At 50.3% G+C, this 20611-nt stretch overlaps 1 protein-coding gene across 1 annotated transcript in view; it reads right to left on the reverse strand.

The window, feature by feature from the left end:
* Positions 1 to 9236: 9236 nt before the first annotated feature.
* LOC120978215 overlaps positions 9237 to 20611 on the reverse strand; it is a 28920-nt gene continuing 17545 nt past the window's right edge. Inside the window, exons 5-8 of the mRNA XM_040406439.1 lie at positions 13703 to 13796; positions 13059 to 13147; positions 11408 to 11543; positions 9237 to 9406 (exon numbers count right to left, since the gene is read on the reverse strand). Of these exons, the coding sequence (XP_040262373.1) occupies positions 9272 to 9406; positions 11408 to 11543; positions 13059 to 13147; positions 13703 to 13796 (454 nt within the window). The 3' untranslated portion in view covers positions 9237 to 9271. The remainder of the gene's footprint in view (positions 9407 to 11407; positions 11544 to 13058; positions 13148 to 13702; positions 13797 to 20611) is intronic.

Below are 20611 nucleotides of genomic sequence, written 5' to 3' on the forward strand. Positions count from 1 at the left end.
GCTAGCACTCCGGATATTGCCAGCCTGTCCTTGGATCCGTCTTCTCTGCGGCTGCAACACCGTCAGCTAAGTGTGCAGACATTGTTGTGTTCCTGTTTATTTTCTGACTGGATCTGAGGTGGCCACGGTTCCCTCCATATACTGAGTAGGGCACTGGTGGCCGTGCCCCTTCCACTATTGTAGGGGTTACAGTGGTCATTAGTCTTAGGCACGTGGGCATGCCTCTTTCCGCCATTTGGATCCGGGCATGTGCTTTAGCAGAATAGGGAGAGCGTTGAGGGTCGGACAGGGGTCACCCGTTATCCTCCCTAGTTCTGGGTCCAGTCAGTAGCTCTGTACTGTGTATTACTATTGTTGCCCACATACAGCCGTGACATTATAATCCACCAAAACCGTCCTTTTTTGACATGGATCCGCTTTCTGGCCTGGTTGACCGCATGCAGGGTCTTTCTTTGGAAGTAGCGGATCTCCGTCAATCTATGACTCAGCTTCAAGCATTGGGCCCTGCTCCGGCTCATGGAGTCTGTTGCGAGCCAAAGGTCTCACTTCCGGAGACGTTCTCCGGGGGCAGTGAGAATTTTGTTCGTTTCAGAGAGGCATGCAAACTCCATTTTTGCTTGTGTCCTCACTCTTCTGGTAATCAAGAGCAGAGGGTGAGGATTGTCATCTCCCTGCTCAGGGGTAATGCTCAGACTTGGGCTTTTTCGCTGCCATCAGGGGATCCCTCCCTTCGATCCGTGGAGGGATTTTTTGTGGCCCTGGGGCAGATTTATGATGACCCGGATCGTGTTGCTCTGGCCGAATCTAACCTACGTGTTTTATGCCAGAACAAACGGTCTGCGGAGCTTTATTGTTCTGAATTTCGGAGATGGGCAGCTGATTCGGGTTGGAATGATGCTGCACTCCGGAGTCAGTTCTGTCATGGTCTCTCGGAGAGATTAAAAGATGCGTTTGCTTTCCATGAGAGACCAACGTCCTTAGAGTCTGCCATGTCATTGGCGGTACGCCTTGACAGGCGTCTAAGAGAAAGAAACGAGACCTCTCTGTCCAGCCATTGTCAGTCTAGGGGAAGTGGTGCGGACTCATTCAGTGTGCAGGGGCCTCATCCTGTCTCGCTCCCCTCTGAGGAGGAGCCCATGCAGCTAGCTCGACTTGCCCCTGATAAAAGAGGATTTAGTCCTCAGAGTATGGTCTGTTTTTGTTGTGGGGGCATAGGTCATTTGGCAAATGTTTGTCCATCTAGGAGATTCTTGAACCGTACTAAGAGCGATAATAAGAGAAAAATCTCAAAAGGTAAATCATCAAGTTCTGCTTCATCTGCTACTTTGGGCAAAGTTGATGTAGGATTTGATGCTTTTCCTCTGACCTGCAGTTCCCGTTTTCTCCTGTCTGCCAGGGTGGCGCTAGAGAGCAAAGTCATTTCTTGTGAGATTTTTGTCGATAGTGGAGCGGCCGTCAATCTTATTGACACTCAATTTGTAGCCATGCATGGTTTTCAGGTTTGCACATTAGATAAAGATATACCTGTTTTTGCTATTGACTCTGCTCCACTCTCACAGAGATCTCTGAAGGGCATTGTTCACAATATCCGGCTAGCTGTAGGTGACACTCATGTGGAGGATATATCTTGTTTTGTCCTTAACGGATTGCCGTCTCCTCTAGTTTTGGGGTTACCCTGGCTCACTAGACATAACCCCACTATTGATTGGCAAGGAAGGCAAATAAATGAGTGGAGTGACTTTTGTAGAGAGAATTGTCTCACAGCGACTTTTGCAGAGGTGTCTACTAAAACGGTGCCATCATTTCTCTCTGATTTCTCGGACGTGTTTTCCGAGAGCGGTGTTCAGGAGCTACCTCCTCACCGGGAGTTTGACTGTCCCATTAACCTCATTCCCGGCGCCAAGCTGCCAAAAGCACGCCTCTACAATCTCTCACAACCGGAAAGAATCGCTATGCGAACTTACATCTCCGAGAGTCTCGAAAAGGGGCATATTCGTCCCTCAAAGTCACCTGTGGCCGCGGGTTTTTTTTTTGTTAAAAAGAAAGATGGCTCTCTGAGACCTTGCCTAGATTTTAGGGAGCTGAACCGTATCACGATTCGCGATCCCTATCCCCTTCCTCTGATCCCGGACCTCTTCAATCAAATTGTTGGGGCCAAGGTGTTTTCCAAATTGGATTTGAGAGGCGCGTACAACCTGGTCAGGGTCAGAGAGGGGGATGAATGGAAAACGGCCTTTAATACCCCTGACGGGCATTTCGAGAATCTCGTTATGCCTTTCGGCCTGATGAATGCTCCGGCCGTCTTTCAGCATTTTGTTAATAGTATTTTCTATCATTTAATGGGGAAATTTGTATTGGTGTATCTTGATGATATTTTGATTTTTTCCCCTGATGTTCAGACCCATCAGGATCATCTTTTTCAGGTTCTGCAGATTCTGCGGGAAAATAAATTGTACGCCAAGCTGGAGAAATGTCTTTTTATGGTATCGGAGATTCAATTTCTGGGTTTTCTCCTCTCTGCTTCTGGTTTTCGCATGGATCCCGAGAAGGTCCGTGCTGTACTTGAGTGGGAGCTTCCTGAGAATCAGAAGGCATTGATGCGCTTTCTGGGTTTTGCGAACTATTACAGAAAGTTCATTTTGAATTATTCCTCTGTTGTCAAACCCCTCACTGACATGACAAAAAAGGGGGCGGATTTTTCCTCTTGGTCGGAGGAGGCGCTTGCAGCCTTTTCTAAGATTAAAGAGAATTTTGCGTCTGCTCCCGTCTTGGTGCATCCCGATGTTTCCTTACCTTTTATTGTTGAGGTGGATGCTTCCGAGGTGGGTGTGGGTGCGGTTTTGTCCCAGGGCCCTTCCCCTGCCAAGTGGCGACCCTGTGCCTTTTTCTCTAAAAAACTCTCCCCGGCAGAGAGAAACTATGATGTGGGCGATAGGGAGTTGTTGGCCATCAAGTTGGCTTTCGAGGAATGGCGCCATTGGTTGGAGGGGGCCAGGCACCCTATCACCGTTTTTACCGACCATAAGAATCTGGCATACTTGGAGTCCGCCAGGCGTATGAATCCGAGACAGGCCAGATGGTCTCTGTTCTTCTCCAGATTTAATTTTGTTGTTACATTCCGACCTGGGATAAAAAATGTGAAGGCTGATGCTCTCTCTCGCTGTTTTCCGGGAGGAGGAAACTCTGAGGACCCGGGTCCCATTTTGGCGGAGGGGGTAGTTGTTTCTGCTCTATATTCTGATTTGGAGGCCGAGGTCCAGGCTGCCCAGACTGAGACACCTGCCCGTTGTCCTTCTAGGAAGTTGTTCGTGCCTCCTGAGCTACGTCACAAACTCTTTAAGGAGCATCATGATACGGTTCTTGCTGGTCACCCCGGGAGTAGAGCCACGGTGGATCTCATTGCTCGGAGATTTTGGTGGCCGGCTCTTCGTAAGTCGGTGGAGGGTTTTGTGGCTGCTTGTGAGACGTGCGCTCGCGCTAAGGTCCCTCGTTCACGGCCTTCAGGTTCCCTTCTCCCGTTACCCATTCCTTCCCGTCCTTGGACACACCTGTCCATGGACTTTATCACGGATCTTCCTCGTTCCTCGGGGAAGTCGGTGATCCTGGTGGTGGTGGACCGTTTTAGCAAGATGGCTCATTTCGTACCTTTCCCTGGTTTACCTAATGCTAAAACGTTGGCGCAAGCTTTTGTCGACCATATTGTTAAATTGCACGGCATTCCCTCTGATATTGTTTCCGATAGAGGCACGCAGTTTGTGTCCAGGTTCTGGAAGGCTTTCTGTTCTCGCCTGGGGGTTCGGCTGTCCTTCTCTTCTGCTTTTCATCCGCAGTCGAATGGTCAGACTGAGCGCCTCAATCAGAATCTGGAGACATATTTGCGCTGTTTTGTTTCAGAGAACCAGGAGGATTGGTGTTCATTTCTCCCTCTTGCCGAGTTTGCTCTGAACAACCGTCGTCAGGAATCTTCTGATAAGTCACCATTCTTTGGTGCATATGGGTTCCATCCACAGTTTGGGACATTCTCGGGAGGGGCTCTTTCTGGTTTACCGGAGGAGGAGAGATTTTCCTCGTCTTTGTCTACCATTTGGCAAAAGATTCAGGGTAATCTTAAAAAGATGAGTGAGAGGTATAAGCGTGTGGCTGATAAGAGACGTGTGCCTGGTCCGGACCTGAATGTGGGTGATCTGGTGTGGTTGTCTACTAGAAACATTAAGTTGAAGGTTCCCTCCTGGAAATTGGGTCCCAAGTTTATTGGGCCTTATAAAATCTTGTCAGTCATCAATCCTGTTGCCTTCCGTCTTGATCTTCCACGGGTTTGGAAGATACATAATGTATTTCACAGATCTCTCTTAAAACCATATGTCCAGCCCACGGTACCCTCCTCTTTGCCTCCTCCTCCGATTTTGGTTGATGGCAATCTGGAGTTTGAGGTTTCCAGAATTGTGGACTCTCGCATGGTCCGCGGTTCTCTTCAGTACCTCGTTCATTGGAAGGGTTATGGTCCTGAGGAGAGGATGTGGGTTCCGGTGTCGGACATTAAAGCCACTCGCCTCATCAGGGCATTTCATAGGGCTCATCCTGAGAAGGTGGGTCCTGGGTGTCCGGAGTCCACCCGTAGAGGGGGGGGTACTGTCACTACCAGAGCTTTGGGACGTTCTCACAGCTCTGTTTCTCCACCCCTGTGATGATGTCACTACTAGAGCTGGGAGGAGTTCTCACTACTCTGTTTACTTTTGGTTTCTTTCACCACAGCTGTCCTTCATGTCTTTGATTTTCCTCTCTTTATATCACCCCTCCTCCTATGATAGGATGTGGATTATAGTTCTCACTTCAGTTGTAGCTCTGGCTTTAGTTTCTTCACTTGTAGCTATCAGTTCACTGGACCTGTGTTCTGCTGCAGCTAGCACTCCGGATATTGCCAGCCTGTCCTTGGATCCGTCTTCTCTGCGGCTGCAACACCGTCAGCTAAGTGTGCAGACATTGTTGTGTTCCTGTTTATTTTCTGACTGGATCTGAGGTGGCCACGGTTCCCTCCATATACTGAGTAGGGCACTGGTGGCCGTGCCCCTTCCACTATTGTAGGGGTTACAGTGGTCATTAGTCTTAGGCACGTGGGCATGCCTCTTTCCGCCATTTGGATCCGGGCATGTGCTTTAGCAGAATAGGGAGAGCGTTGAGGGTCGGACAGGGGTCACCCGTTATCCTCCCTAGTTCTGGGTCCAGTCAGTAGCTCTGTACTGTGTATTACTATTGTTGCCCACATACAGCCGTGACACCCACACAGGATAACACCCCCTCTCAGTGCCCCCCCACACAGGATAACACCCCCTCTCAGTGCCCCCCCACACAGGATAACACCCCCTCTCAGTGCCCCCCACACAGGATAACACCCCCTCTCAGTGCCCCCACACAGGATAATGCCCCCTCTCAGTGCCCCCCACACAGGATAACACCCCCTCTCAGTGCCCCCACACAGGATAACGCCCCCTCTCAGTGCCCCCCCACACAGGATAACACCCCCTCTCAGTGCCCCCCACACAGGATAACGCCCCCTCTCAGTGCCCCCCACACAGGATGACGCCCCCTCTCAGTGCCCTCCACACAGGATAACGCCCCCTCTCAGTGCCCCCCCACACAGGATAACACCCCCTCTCAGTGCCCCCCACACAGGATAACACCCCCTCTCAGTGCCCCCCACACAGGATAACGCCCCCTCTCAGTGCCCCCCACACAGGATGACGCCCCCTCTCAGTGCCCTCCACACAGGATGACACCCCCCTCAGTTCCCCACACACAGGATAACGCCCCCTCTCAGTGCCCCCCACACAGGATAACACCCCCTCTCATTGCCCCCCACACAGGATAACGCCCCCTCTCAGTGCCCTCCACACAGGATAATGCCCATTCTCAGTGCCCCCCACACAGGATAACGCCACCTCTCAGTGCCCTCCACACAGGATAACGCCCCCTCTCAGTGCCCTCCACACAGGATAACGCCCCCTTTCAGTGCCCCCCACACAGGATAACGCCCCCTCTCAGTGCCCTCCACACAGGATAACGCCCCCGCTCAGTGCCCCCCACACAGGATAACGCCCCCTCTCAGTGCCCCCACACAGGATAACGCCCATTCTCAGTGCCCCCCACACAGGATAACGCCCCCTCTCAGTGCCCCCCACACAGGATAACGCCCCCTCTCAGTGCCCTCCACACAGGATAACGCCCATTCTCAGTGCCCCCCACACAGGATAACGCCACCTCTCAGTGCCCTCCACACAGGATAACGCCCCCGCTCAGTGCCCCCCACACAGGATAACACCCCCTCTCAGTGCCCCCACACAGGATAACGCCCCCTCTCAGTGCCCCACACACAGGATAACGCCCCCTCTCAGTGCCCTCCACACAGGATAACGCCCCCTCTCAGTGCCCCCCACACAGGATAACGCCCCCTCTCAGTGCCCCCCACACAGGATAACGCCCCCTTTCAGTGCCCCCCACACAGGGTAACGCCCCCTCCTCAGTGCCCCCACACAGGATAACGCCCCCTTTCAGTGCCCCCCACACAGGATAACGCCCCCTCTCAGTGCCCTCCACACAGGATAACACCCCCCTCAGTGCCCCCCACACAGGATAACGCCCCCTTTCAGTGCCCCCCACACAGGATAACGCCCCCTCTCAGTGCCCCCCACACAGGATAACGCCCCCTCTCAGTGCCCCCCACACAGGATAACGCCACCTCTCAGTGCCCTCCACACAGGATAACGCCCCCTCTCAGTGCCCTCCACACAGGATAACGCCCCCTCTCAGTGCCCCCCACACAGGATAACGCCCCCTCTCAGTGCCCTCCACACAGGATAACGCCCCCTCTCAGTGCCCTCCACACAGGATAACGCCACCTCTCAGTGCCCTCCACACAGGATAACGCCCCCTCTCAGTGCCCTCCACACAGGATAACGCCCCCTCTCAGTGCCCCCCCACACAGGATAACGCCCCCTCTCAGTGCCCTCCACACAGGATAACGCCCATTCTCAGTGCCCCCCACACAGGATAACGCCACCTCTCAGTGCCCTCCACACAGGATAACACCCCCGCTCAGTGCCCCCCACACAGGATAACGCCCCCTCTCAGTGCCCCCCACACAGGGTAACGCCCCCTCTCAGTGCCCCCCACACAGGATAACGCCCCCTCTCAGTGCCCCCCACACAGGATAACGCCTCCTCCTCAGTGCACTCCATACAGGATAACGCCCCCCCCCCCCCTCAGTGCCCTCCATACAGGATAACGCCCCCCCCTCAGTGCCCTCCATACAGGATAACGCCCCCTCTCAGTGCCCCACACACAGGATAACGCCCTCTCATAGTACCCCCACACAGGATAACGCTCCCTCTCAGTGCCCCCACACAGGATAACGCCCCCCCTCAGTGCCCTCCACACAGGATAACGCCCCCTTTCAGTGCCCCCCACACAGGGTAACGCCCCCTCCTCAGTGCCCCCACACAGGATAACGCCCCCTTTCAGTGCCCCCCACACAGGATAACGCCCCCTTTCAGTGCCCCCCACACAGGATAACGCCCCCCTCAGTGCCCCCCACACAGGATAACGCCCCCTTTCAGTGCCCCCCACACAGGATAACGCCCCCTCTCAGTGCCCCCCACACAGGATAACGCCCCCTCTCAGTGCCCCCCACACAGGATAACGCCCCCTCTCAGTGCCCCCACACAGGATAACGCCCCTCCTCAGTGCCCCACACAGGATAACGCCCCCCCTCAGTGCCCCCCACACAGGATAACACCCCCTCTCAGTACCCCCCACACAGGATAACGCCCCCTTTCAGTGCCCCCCACACAGGATAACGCCCCCTCTCAGTGCCCCCCACACAGGATAACACCCCCCTCAGTGCCCTCCACACAGGATAACGCCCCCTCTCAGTGCCCCCCACACAGGATAACGCCCCCTCTCAGTGCCCCCCACACAGGATAACGCCCCCTTTCAGTGCCCCCCACACAGGATAACGCCCCCTCTCAGTGCCCTCCACACAGGATAGTGCCCCCCACACAGGATAACGCCCCCTCTCAGTGCCCCCCACACAGGATAACGCCCCCTCTCAGTGCCCCCCACACAGTGAGTTGGCGATTGCCTGTGTAATAAAGGCTTTATTGATAAAATCCAAATGAAGTGTCTGCCGAGGGCATCTCGGGATTCAGATTTATTGCGGATCTGGGAATTGGCCGCTCCAAGGGCCGGAATGATAACAGATAAGCAGGATATACACAGTGACCCTCACAGATTGCATGTGCCGCTACATTCCACCAGGGGGGGGGGGGGGGGGGCAGTATAAAGCTGGAGGCTTTCAGTTAAAGGGAACCTGTCACCTGTAAAACACATACTAAACCAGCCGCAGTACCTTACAGTGTCCCCCAGTCTGTGGCGAATCGTGATTTTCTTTCCTCATTCTGTCTCCTCATATTTGTTAAAAATCGCAGTTTAAATGTCCGTTGGCGCCTTCTCCAAGTCAGGCTTGGTCTAGGGGCAGCGGCCTCGTTGCTTCAAGGCACGATAAGCCCGCCCCTTGCCCCTCCTCTCTACATTGTGATGGACATCTTGCCGTGATGCTGGGACCGCGCTCTTTTCGCACATGCGCCGTGCGCTGCCTGTTACAGCACGATCCCGTCTCCCTTACTCACCGCCTTCATTTTGCAGACTGCGCATGCGCCGTTCAATTCCATCGCGCTCGCACCCGGCCGTTGTTTCTCGTCTTTAGCGTGAGCACTTCAGGCGCTGGAGAGAGCAAAGAAATGTCTCCGTGATCGAATCTCTGACTGCCTTCGCTTAAACGGACTCCCGAGCGGATGTGTCAGATCCAGGATGTTCATACTGATGTCCTGTCCTCTGGACATTGGGGTCCGACACCTGGGACCGGCACCCATCAGCTGTATGAGAAGTCACCAGCGCTCCTGTGAACGCTGCGGCCTTCTCGCTGCTTTTCCTAGGCCAGTGATGTCACGTTCATTAGTCACGTGGCCTGGGAGCAGCTCAGACCCAGTGAATCCGAAGTCTTGCTCTTATCAGGAAAACAAGCGACGCTCACAACACGAGCCGCACACGCACCACCATACACACAGTTTTATTAAAATACAGACGATTATCAGGTATAACGAGCGCGGAGATGATTTACACATGTTCTGCCATGACAGACCCAGGACAGTAAAATGCTTGCAGTCGGCGGCCATATTAACTGAAAGTATCCTGAACATTCTGGTGATTATCGTGGGTCCTAATAGTCGTAGCCGCTTCTCACTTGTGGACGTCCAAAACTATAAGGCCTGTTGGTCCAGCCGGCGTTTGGGCTGGACAGCTCTGGTCCTCTGTCTTGGTAATCGGCAGGAGGGATCATGGCCCCTGAGAACCTCTGGAAATGAAGTGAGAGAAGACAGATGAGGTAACCTAATCAGTACCAATCGTAATGGTGAGTAGAAAAGCGCACAGCTGCTCAGGTACGTCGGAGGGCCATCGGCCGACAGCCATTTCTTCAGACCCTCCTCTACATCTGCTCAGGTACGTCGGAGGGCCATCGGCCGACAGCCATTTCTTCAGACCCTCCACTACATCTGCTCAGGTACGTCGGAGGGCCATTGGCCAACAGCTATTTCTTCAGACCCTCCTCTACATCTGCTCAGGTACATCGGAGGGCCATTGGCCAACAGCTATTTCTTCAGACCCTGCACTACATCTGCTCAGGTATGTCAGAGGGCCATTGGCCAACAGCTATTTCTTCAGACCCTCCACTACATCTGCTCAGGTACATCGGAGGGCCATTGGCCAACAGCTATTTCTTCAGATCCTCCACTACATCTGCTCAGGTACGTCGGAGGGCCATTGGCCAACAGCTATTTCTTCAGACCCTCCTCTACATCTGCTCAGGTACGTCGGAGGGTCATTGGCCAACAGCTATTTCTTCAGACCCTCCACTACAGCTGCTCAGGTACGTCGGAGGGCCATCGGTCAACAGCTATTTCTTCAGACCCTCCACTACATCTGCTCAGGTACGTCGGAGGGCCATCGGAGGGCCATCGGCCGACAGCCATTTCTTCAGACCATGCACTACATCTGCTCAGGTACGTCAGAGGGCTATTGGCCAACAGCCATTTCTTCAGACCCTCCACTACATCTGCTCAGGTATGTCGGAGGGCCATTGGCCAACAGCTATTTCTTCAGACCCTCCACTACATATGCTCAGGTACGTCGGAGGGCCATCGGCCCACAGCCATTTCTTCTGACCCTCCACTACATCTGCTCAGGTACCTCAGAGGGCCATCGGCCGACAGCCATTTCTTCAGACCCTGCACTACATCTGCTCAGGTATGTCGGAGGGCCATTGGCCAACAGCTATTTCTTCAGACCCTCCTCTACATCTGCTCAGGTACGTCAGAGGGCCATCGGCCGACAGCTATTTCTTCAGACCCTCCACTACATCTGCTCAGGTACATCAGAGGGCCATCGGCCGACAGCTATTTTTTCAGACCCTCCACTACATCTATTCAGGTACGTCGGAGGGCCATCGGCCGACAGCTATTTCTTCAGACCCTCCTCTACATCTGCTCAGGTACGTCAGAGGGCCATCGGCCGACAGCTATTTCTTCAGACCCTCCACTACATCTGCTCAGGTACATCAGAGGGCCATCGGCCGACAGCTATTTCTTCAGACCCTCCACTACATCTATTCAGGTACGTCGGAGGGCCATCGGCCGACAGCTATTTCTTCAGACCCTCCTCTACATCTGCTCAGGTACGTCAGAGGGCCATCGGCCGACAGCTATTTCTTCAGACCCTCCTCTACATCTGCTCAGGTACGTCAGAGGGCCATCGGCCGACAGCTATTTCTTCAGACCCTCCTCTACATCTACTCAGGTACGTCAGAGGGCCATCGGCCGACAGCTATTTCTTCAGACCCTACTCTACATCTGCTCAGGTACGTCAGAGGGCCATCGGCCGACAGCTATTTCTTCAGACCCTCCTCTACATCTGCTCAGGTACGTCAGAGGGCCATCGGCCGACAGCTATTTCTTCAGACCCTCCACTACATCTACTCAGGTATGTCGGAGGGCCATCGGCCGACAGCCATTTCTTCAGACCCTCCTCTACATCTGCTCAGGTACGTCGGAGGGCCCTCGGCCGACAGCCATAACTTCAGACCCTGCACTACATGTGCTCAGGTACGTCGGAGGCCCATCGGCCGACAGCCATTTCTTCAGACCCTGCACTACATCTGCTCAGGTATGTCGGAGAGCTGCCAGCCAACAGCTATTTCTCCCAACCCCCCTACATCTGCACCCTTGGGGAAGCGCATGCATGCAAGTAAGTTTTCCCATTATACCATCTATAGGAGTCACCACCTGAAGCTGACACTTACAGAATATTGCTGCTGTCCCCGTGGCTCGTAGCTCGGGTAGTCCTGCTCAGGGACTCTGTGGTCGTTGTACTGAGGTTGCTGCCTTCCATCAATGTAACTGGAGGATCGGTCAGCTGGCGCCATATCTGAGTAATACCTGCAAAACAAAAGATGTTGTTACTCCACACTGACCGCACTAACCACCCACTGCGAAAACAACAGCATATAAAAAAATATCTCTCAATATTTTATTCCATTTTATAGGATTGATTCATCACAGTTTATATCAATCTGGCTGAAATTATACCCCCGCCACCACACAGGTGTCCCCGACTCCTGAATGGCTAATATTTCTAACCATGTATTTAATCATTCCAGAAGTCGGCAAATGTATACTCAATGTGCACATATATTACAGTACTGATCCTATAGTATACTCCAGAGCTGCATTCACAGTTCTGCAGGTTGGAAACAGACAGCAAATTTGTAAATAAACCCGCCCTAAGAGTTCAGCTGAGTTCCCAGATAGTATCTCTTAATTCAGATTAATGTACAATACACAGTAACTCCATAGCAGAATAGTGAGTGCAGCTCTGGGGTATAATACAGGATGTAACTCATAAGTAATGTATGTACACAGTGACTGCACCAGCAGAATAGTGAGTGCAGCTCTGGAGTATAATACAGGATGTAACTGAGGATCAGTACAGGATAAGTAATGTAATGTACACAGTGACTGCACCAGCAGAATAGTGAGTGCAGCTCTGGAGTATAATACAGGATGTAACTCAGGATCAGTACAGGATAAGTAATGTATGTACACGGTGTCTGCACCAGCAGAATAGTGAGTGCAGCTCTGGAGTATAATACAGGATGTAACTCAGGATCAGTACAGGATAAGTAATGTATGTACACAGTGACTCCACCAGCAGAATAGTGAGTGCAGCTCTGGAGTATAATACAGGATGTAACTCAGGATCAGTACAGGATAAGTAATGTATGTACACAGTGACTCCACCAGCAGAATAGTGAGTGCAGCTCTGGAGTATAATACAGGATGTAACTCAGGATCAGTACAGGATAAATAATGTATGTACACAGTGACTGCACCAGCAGAATAGTGAGTGCAGCTCTGGAGTATAATACAGGATGTAACTCAGGATCAGTACAGGATAAGTAATGTATGTACACGGTGTCTGCACCAGCAGAATAGTGAGTGCAGCTCTGGAGTATAATACAGGATGTAACTCAGGATCAGTACAGGATAAGTAATGTATGTACACAGTGACTGCACCAGCAGAATAGTGAGTGCAGCTCTGGAGTATAATACAGGATGTAACTCAGGATCAGTACAGGATAAGTAATGTAATGTACACAGTGACTGCACCAGCAGAATAGTGAGTGCAGCTCTGGAGTATAATACAGGATGTAACCCAGGATCAGTACAGGATAAGTAATGTATGTACACAGTGACTGCACCATCAGAATAGTGAGTGCAGCTCTGGAGTATAATACAGGATGTAACCCAGGATCAGTACAGGATAAGTAATGTATGTACACAGTGACTGCACCATCAGAATAGTGAGTGCAGCTCTGGAGTATAATATAGGTAAAGTCAGTACAGGATATTTCATCATCAGAATCTCTTCTCAGGACGCACTCTCATACTCACTTTAGCCCGGAAGGTTTTGGGGCTTTGGCTGAGGGGGCGTCCCACTGTGAGGTTTCTGCTTTTGGTTGCGATTGTGTAAGGAAATTACCCTAAGAAAGAGATCAGGATGCAGAGTTTACACTTGTAGCAGATAATGTCAGTGCGGTGTCAGATGGTGAGATGGTGCACCCTCAGTATGTCACTGAACCCCACATCCTATGACATCACTGGGTGCTCCGCCTCTTGTGGGGTAAGCAGCTATTGATGATGTCACAGTAGCGCAGACATCCTCTGGACCGATGGCGGGGAATAGTGACTCACATATACAGTATATGATACGATTGGACAAATATCTGTGGAACGAGAGACCGCAGCCTCTGATGTTACATAGACCAGATGTACAGGACATGGAGGGGATTCTCCACCATAACCACAGCGTCCTGGCGTGAAGAGCCGGGCGATGTCTCCAGCGGTTTTTATTCTGTGGTTCTGATCCACGGCAAAGTGTGAACCCGGAATAAAGGCAGAATTTCTACTAATGACTGATCCACAGGTTTTACGGTTGAGCTGTGGAGGTCTGACCGCTGTGAGACAGTATCATAATGTGAACGCGCACGGAGCACCGCCGCGAATGTCAGAGGGGCTCATTCTAAGCATCTCATTACCAGTGACTGCTCCGTGTACTGATTGCCGGGACTCGCCTCAGGGATGAATGCCTGGTTCTGGTGCGTGTTAATCGTCTTTCGCTCGGACTTTCTCCTAAAAATGAAATTTATAAATATTAACTGTCTGTATATCCTGTATGAGAGGTAGTCACAGCCCCGCCCCTGCTGATGACATCACTGATATAATGGCATGTGATCAGACATGAGATCACACACCTTATACTACAGGAACATCTATTACTGCTGACAACCTGCCTGTGTATCCTGTCTGAGAGGTTGTCACAGCCCCGCCCCCTGCTGATGACATCACTGATATAATGACATGTGATCAGACATGAGATCACACACCTTATACTACAGGAACATCTATTACTGCTGACAACCTGCCTGTATATCCTGTCTGAGAGGTAGTCACAGCCCCGCCCCCTGCTGATGACATCACTGATATAATGACATGTGATCAGACATGAGATCACACACCTTATACTACAGGAACATCTATTACTGCTGACAACCTGCCTGTATATCCTGTATGAGAGGTTGTCACAGCCCCGCCCCTGCTGATGACATCACTGATATAATGGCATGTGATCAGACATGAGATCACACACCTTATACTACAGGAACATCTATTACTGCTGACAACCTGCCTGTGTATCCTGTCTGAGAGGTAGTCACAGCCCCGCCCCCTGCTGATGACATCACTGATATAATGACATGTGATCAGACATGAGATCACACACCTTATACTACAGGAACATCTATTACTGCTGACAACCTGCCTGTGTATCCTGTCTGAGAGGTTGTCACAGCCCCGCCCCCTGCTGATGACATCACTGATATAATGACATGTGATCAGACATGAGATCACACACCTTATACTACAGGAACATCTATTACTGCTGACAACCTGCCTGTGTATCCTGTCTGAGAGGTTGTCACAGCCCCGCCCCCTGCTGATGACATCACTGATATAATGACATGTGATCAGACATGAGATCACACACCTTATACTACAGGAACATCTATTACTGCTGACAACCTGCCTGTATATCCTGTCTGAGAGGTTGTCACAGCCCCGCCCCCTGCTGATGACATCACTGATATAATGACATGTGATCAGACATGAGATCACACACCTTATACTACAGGAACATCTATTACTGCTGACAACCTGCCTGTATATCCTGTCTGAGAGGTTGTCACAGCCCCGCCCCCTGCTGATGACATCACTGATATAATGACATTGTGATCAGACATGAGATCACACACCTTATACTACAGGAACATCTATTACTGCTGACAACCTGCCTGTATATCCTGTCTGAGAGGTTGTCACAGCCCCGCCCCCTGCTGATGACATCACTGATATAATGACATGTGATCAGACATGAGATCACACACCTTATACTACAGGAACATCTATTACTGCTGACAACCTGCCTGTATATCCTGTCTGAGAGGTTGTCACAGCCCCGCCCCCTGCTGATGACATCACTGATATAATGACATTGTGATCAGACATAAGATCACTCACCTTATACTACAGGAACATCTATTACTGCTGACAACCTGCCTGTATATCCTGTCTGAGAGGTAGTCACAGCCCCGCCCCCTGCTGATGACATCACTGATATAATGACATGTGATCAGACATGAGATCACACACCTTATACTACAGGAACATCTATTACTGCTGACAACCTGCCTGTATATCCTGTCTGAAAGGTAGTCACAGCTCCGCCCCCTGCTGATGACATCACTGATATAATGACATGTGATCAGACATGAGATCACACACCTTATACTACAGGAACATCTATTACTGCTGACAACCTGCCTGTATATCCTGTATGAGAGGTAGTCACAGCCCCGCCCCCTGCTGATGACATCACTGATATAATGACATGTGATCAGACATGAGATCACACCCCTTATACTACAGGAACATCTATTACTGCTGACAACCTGCCTGTATATCCTGTCTGAGAGGTAGTCACAGCCCCGCCCCCTGCTGATGACATCACTGATATAATGACATGTGATCAGACATGAGATCACACACCTTATACTACAGGAACATCTATTACTGCTGACAACCTGCCTGTATATCCTGTCTGAGAGGTTGTCACAGCCCCGCCCCCTGCTGATGACATCACTGATATAATGACATTGTGATCAGACATAAGATCACACACCTTATACTACAGGAACATCTATTACTGCTGACAACCTGCCTGTATATCCTGTCTGAGAGGTAGTCACAGCCCCGCCCCCTGCTGATGACATCACTGATATAATGACATGTGATCAGACATGAGATCCACACACCTTATACTACAGGAACATCTATTACTGCTGACAACCTGCCTGTATATCCTGTCTGAGAGGTAGTCACAGCCCCGCCCCCTGCTGATGACATCACTGATATAATGACATGTGATCAGACATGAGATCACACACCTTATACTACAGGAACATCTATTACTGCTGACAACCTGCCTGTATATCCTGTCTGAGAGGTTGTCACAGCTCCGCCCCCTGCTGATGACATCACTGATATAATGACATGTGATCAGACATGAGATCCACACACCTTATACTACAGGAACATCTATTACTGCTGACAACCTGCCTGTATATCCTGTCTGAAAGGTAGTCACAGCCCCGCCCCCTGCTGATGACATCACTGATATAATGACATGTGATCAGACATGAGATCACACACCTTATACTACAGGAACATCTATTACTGCTGACAACCTGCCTGTATATCCTGTATGAGAGGTAGTCACAGCCCCGCCCCCTGCTGATGACATCACTGATATAATGACATGTGATCAGACATGAGATCACACCCCTTATACTACAGGAACATCTATTACTGCTGACAACCTGCCTGTATATCCTGTCTGAGAGGTTGTCACAGCCCCGCCCCCTGCTGATGACATCACTGATATAATGACATTGTGATCAGACATAAGATCACATACCTTATACTACAGGAACATCTATTACTGCTGACAACCTGCCTGTATATCCTGTCTGAGAGGTAGTCACAGCCCCGCCCCCTGCTGATGACATCACTGATATAATGACATGTGATCAGACATGAGATCCACACACCTTACACTACAGGAACATCTATTACTGCTGACAACCTGCCTGTATATCCAGTCTGAGAGGTAGTCACAGCCCCGCCCCCTGCTGATGACATCACTGATATAATGACATGTGATCAGACATGAGATCACACACCTTATACTACAGGAACATCTATTACTGCTGACAACCTGCCTGTATATCCAGTCTGAGAGGTAGTCACAGCCCCGCCCCCTGCTGATGACATCACTGATATAATGACATGTGATCAGACATGAGATTACACACCTTATACTACAGGAACATCTATTACTGCTGACAACCTGCCTGTATATCCTGTCTGAGAGGTTGTCACAGCCCCGCCCCCTGCTGATGACATCACTGATATAATGACATTGTGATCAGACATAAGATCACATACCTTATACTACAGGAACATCTATTACTGCTGACAACCTGCCTGTATATCCTGTCTGAGAGGTAGTCACAGCCCCGCCCCCTGCTGATGACATCACTGATATAATGACATGTGATCAGACATGAGATCCACACCTTATACTACAGGAACATCTATTACTGCTGACAACCTGCCTGTATATCCTGTCTGAGAGGTAGTCACAGCCCCGCCCCCTGCTGATGACATCACTGATATACTGACATGTGATCAGACATGAGATCACACACCTTATACTACAGTAACATCTATTACTGCTGACAACCTGCCTGTATATCCTGTCTGAGAGGTTGTCACAGCCCCGCCCCCTGCTGATGACATCACTGATATACTGACATGTGATCAGACATGAGATCACACACCTTATACTACAGGAACATCTATTACTGCTGACAACCTGCCTGTATATCCTGTCTGAGAGGTAGTCACAGCCCCGCCCCCTGCTGATGACATCATTGATATAATGACATGTGATCAGACATGAGATCACACACCTTATACTACAGGAACATCTATTACTGCTGACAACCTGCCTGTATATCCTGTCTGAGAGGTAGTCACAGCCCCGCCCCCTGCTGATGACATCACTGATATAATGACATGTGATCAGACATGAGATCCACACCTGATACTACAGGAACATCTATTACTGCTGACAACCTGCCTGTATATCCTGTCTGAGAGGTAGTCACAGCCCCGCCCCCTGCTGATGACATCACTGATATAATGACATGTGATCAGACATGAGATCACACACCTTATACTACAGGAACATCTATTACTGCTGACAACCTGCCTGTATATCCTGTCTGAAAGGTAGTCACAGCTCCGCCCCCTGCTGATGACATCACTGATATAATGACATGTGATCAGACATGAGATCCACTCACCTTATACTACAGGAACATCTATTACTGCTGACAACCTGCCTGTATATCCTGTCTGAGAGGTTGTCACAGCCCCGCCCCCTGCTGATGACATCACTGATATAATGACATTGTGATCAGACATGAGATCACACACCTTATACTACAGGAACATCTATTACTGCTGACAACCTGCCTGTATATCCTGTCTGAGAGGTAGTCACAGCCCCGCCCCCTGCTGATGACATCACTGATATAATGACATGTGATCAGACATGAGATCACTCACCTTATACTACAGGAACATCTATTACTGCTGACAACCTGCCTGTATATCCTGTCTGAGGGGTAGTCACAGCCCCGCCCCCTGCTGATGACATCACTGATATAATGACATGTGATCAGACATGAGATCACACACCTTATACTACAGGAACATCTATTACTGCTGACAACCTGCCTGTATATCCTGTCTGAGAGGTTGTCACAGCCCCGCCCCCTGCTGATGACATGACTGATATAATGATATGTGATCAGACATGAGATCACACACCTTATACTACAGGAACATCTATTACTGCTGACAACCTGCCTGTATATCCTGTCTGAGAGGTTGTCACAGCCCCGCCCCCTGCTGATGACATCACTGATATAATGACATGTGATCAGACATGAGATCACACACCTTATACTACAGGAACATCTATTACTGCTGACAACCTGCCTGTATATCATGTCTGAGAGGTTGTCACAGCCCCGCCCCCTGCTGATGACATCACTGATATAATGACATGTGATCAGACATGAGATCACACACCTTATACTACAGGAACATCTATTACTGCTGACAACCTGCCTGTATATCATGTCTGAGAGGTTGTCACAGCCCTGCCCCCTGCTGATGACATCACTGATATAATGACATGTTATCAGACATGAGATCACACACCTTATACTACAGGAACATCTATTACTGCTGACAACCTGCCTGTATATCCTGTCTGAGAGGTAGTCACAGCCCCGCCCCCTGCTGATGACATCACTGATATAATGACATGTGATCAGACATGAGATCCACCTCTTATACTACAGGAACATCTATTACTGCTGACAACCTGCCTGTATATCCTGTCTGAGAGGTAGTCACAGCCCCGCCCCCTGCTGATGACATCACTGATATAATGACATGTGATCAGACATGAGATCACACACCTTATACTACAGGAACATCTATTACTGCTGACAACCTGCCTGTATATCCTGTCTGAGAGGTAGTCACAGCCCCGCCCCCAGCTGATGACATCACTGATATAATGACATGTGATCAGACATGAGATCCACACACCTTATACTACAGGAACATCTATTACTGCTGACAACCTGCCTGTATATTCTGTCTGAGAGGTTGTCACAGCCCCGCCCCCTGCTGATGACATCACTGATATAATGACATGTGATCAGACATGAGATCACACACCTTATACTACAGGAACATCTATTACTGCTGACAACCTGCCTGTATATCCTGTCTGAGGGGTAGTCACAGCCCCGCCCCCTGCTGATGACATCACTGATATAATGACATGTGATCAGACATGAGATCACACACCTTATACTACAGGAACATCTATTACTGCTGACAACCTGCCTGTATATCCTGTCTGAGAGGTAGTCACAGCCCCGCCCCCTGCTGATGACATCACTGATATAATGACATGTGATCAGACATGAGATCACACACCTTATACTACAGGAACATCTATTACTGCTGACAACCTGCCTGTATATCCTGTCTGAGAGGTAGTCACAGCCCCCCCCTGCTGATGACATCACTGATATACTGACATGTGATCAGACATGAGATCACACCCCTTATACTACAGGAACATCTATTACTGCTGACATCCTGCCTGTATATCCTGTCTGAGAGGTTGTCACAGCCCCGCCCCCTGCTGATGACATCACTGATATAATGACATGTGATCAGACATGAGATCACACACCTTATACTACAGGAACATCTATTACTGCTGACAACCTGCCTGTATATCATGTCTGAGAGGTTGTCACAGCCCCGCCCCCTGCTGATGACATCACTGATATACTGACATGTGATCAGACATGAGATCACACACCTTATACTACAGGAACATCTATTACTGCTGACAACCTGCCTGTATATCATGTCTGAGAGGTAGTCACAGCCCCGCCCCCTGCTGATGACATCACTGATATACTGACATGTGATCAGACATGAGATCCTCACACCTTATACTACAGGAACATCTATTACTGCTGACAACCTGCCTGTATATCCTGTCTGAGAGGTAGTCACAGCCCCGCCCCCTGCTGATGACATCACTGATATAATGACATGTGATCAGACATGAGATCACACACCTTATACTACAGGAACATCTATTACTGCTGACAACCTGCCTGTATATCCTGTCTGAGAGGTAGTCACAGCCCCGCCCCCTGCTGATG

Source organism: Bufo bufo, chromosome 8, assembly GCF_905171765.1.
Source record: "Bufo bufo chromosome 8, aBufBuf1.1, whole genome shotgun sequence".
Taxonomy (NCBI): Eukaryota; Metazoa; Chordata; class Amphibia; order Anura; family Bufonidae; genus Bufo; species Bufo bufo.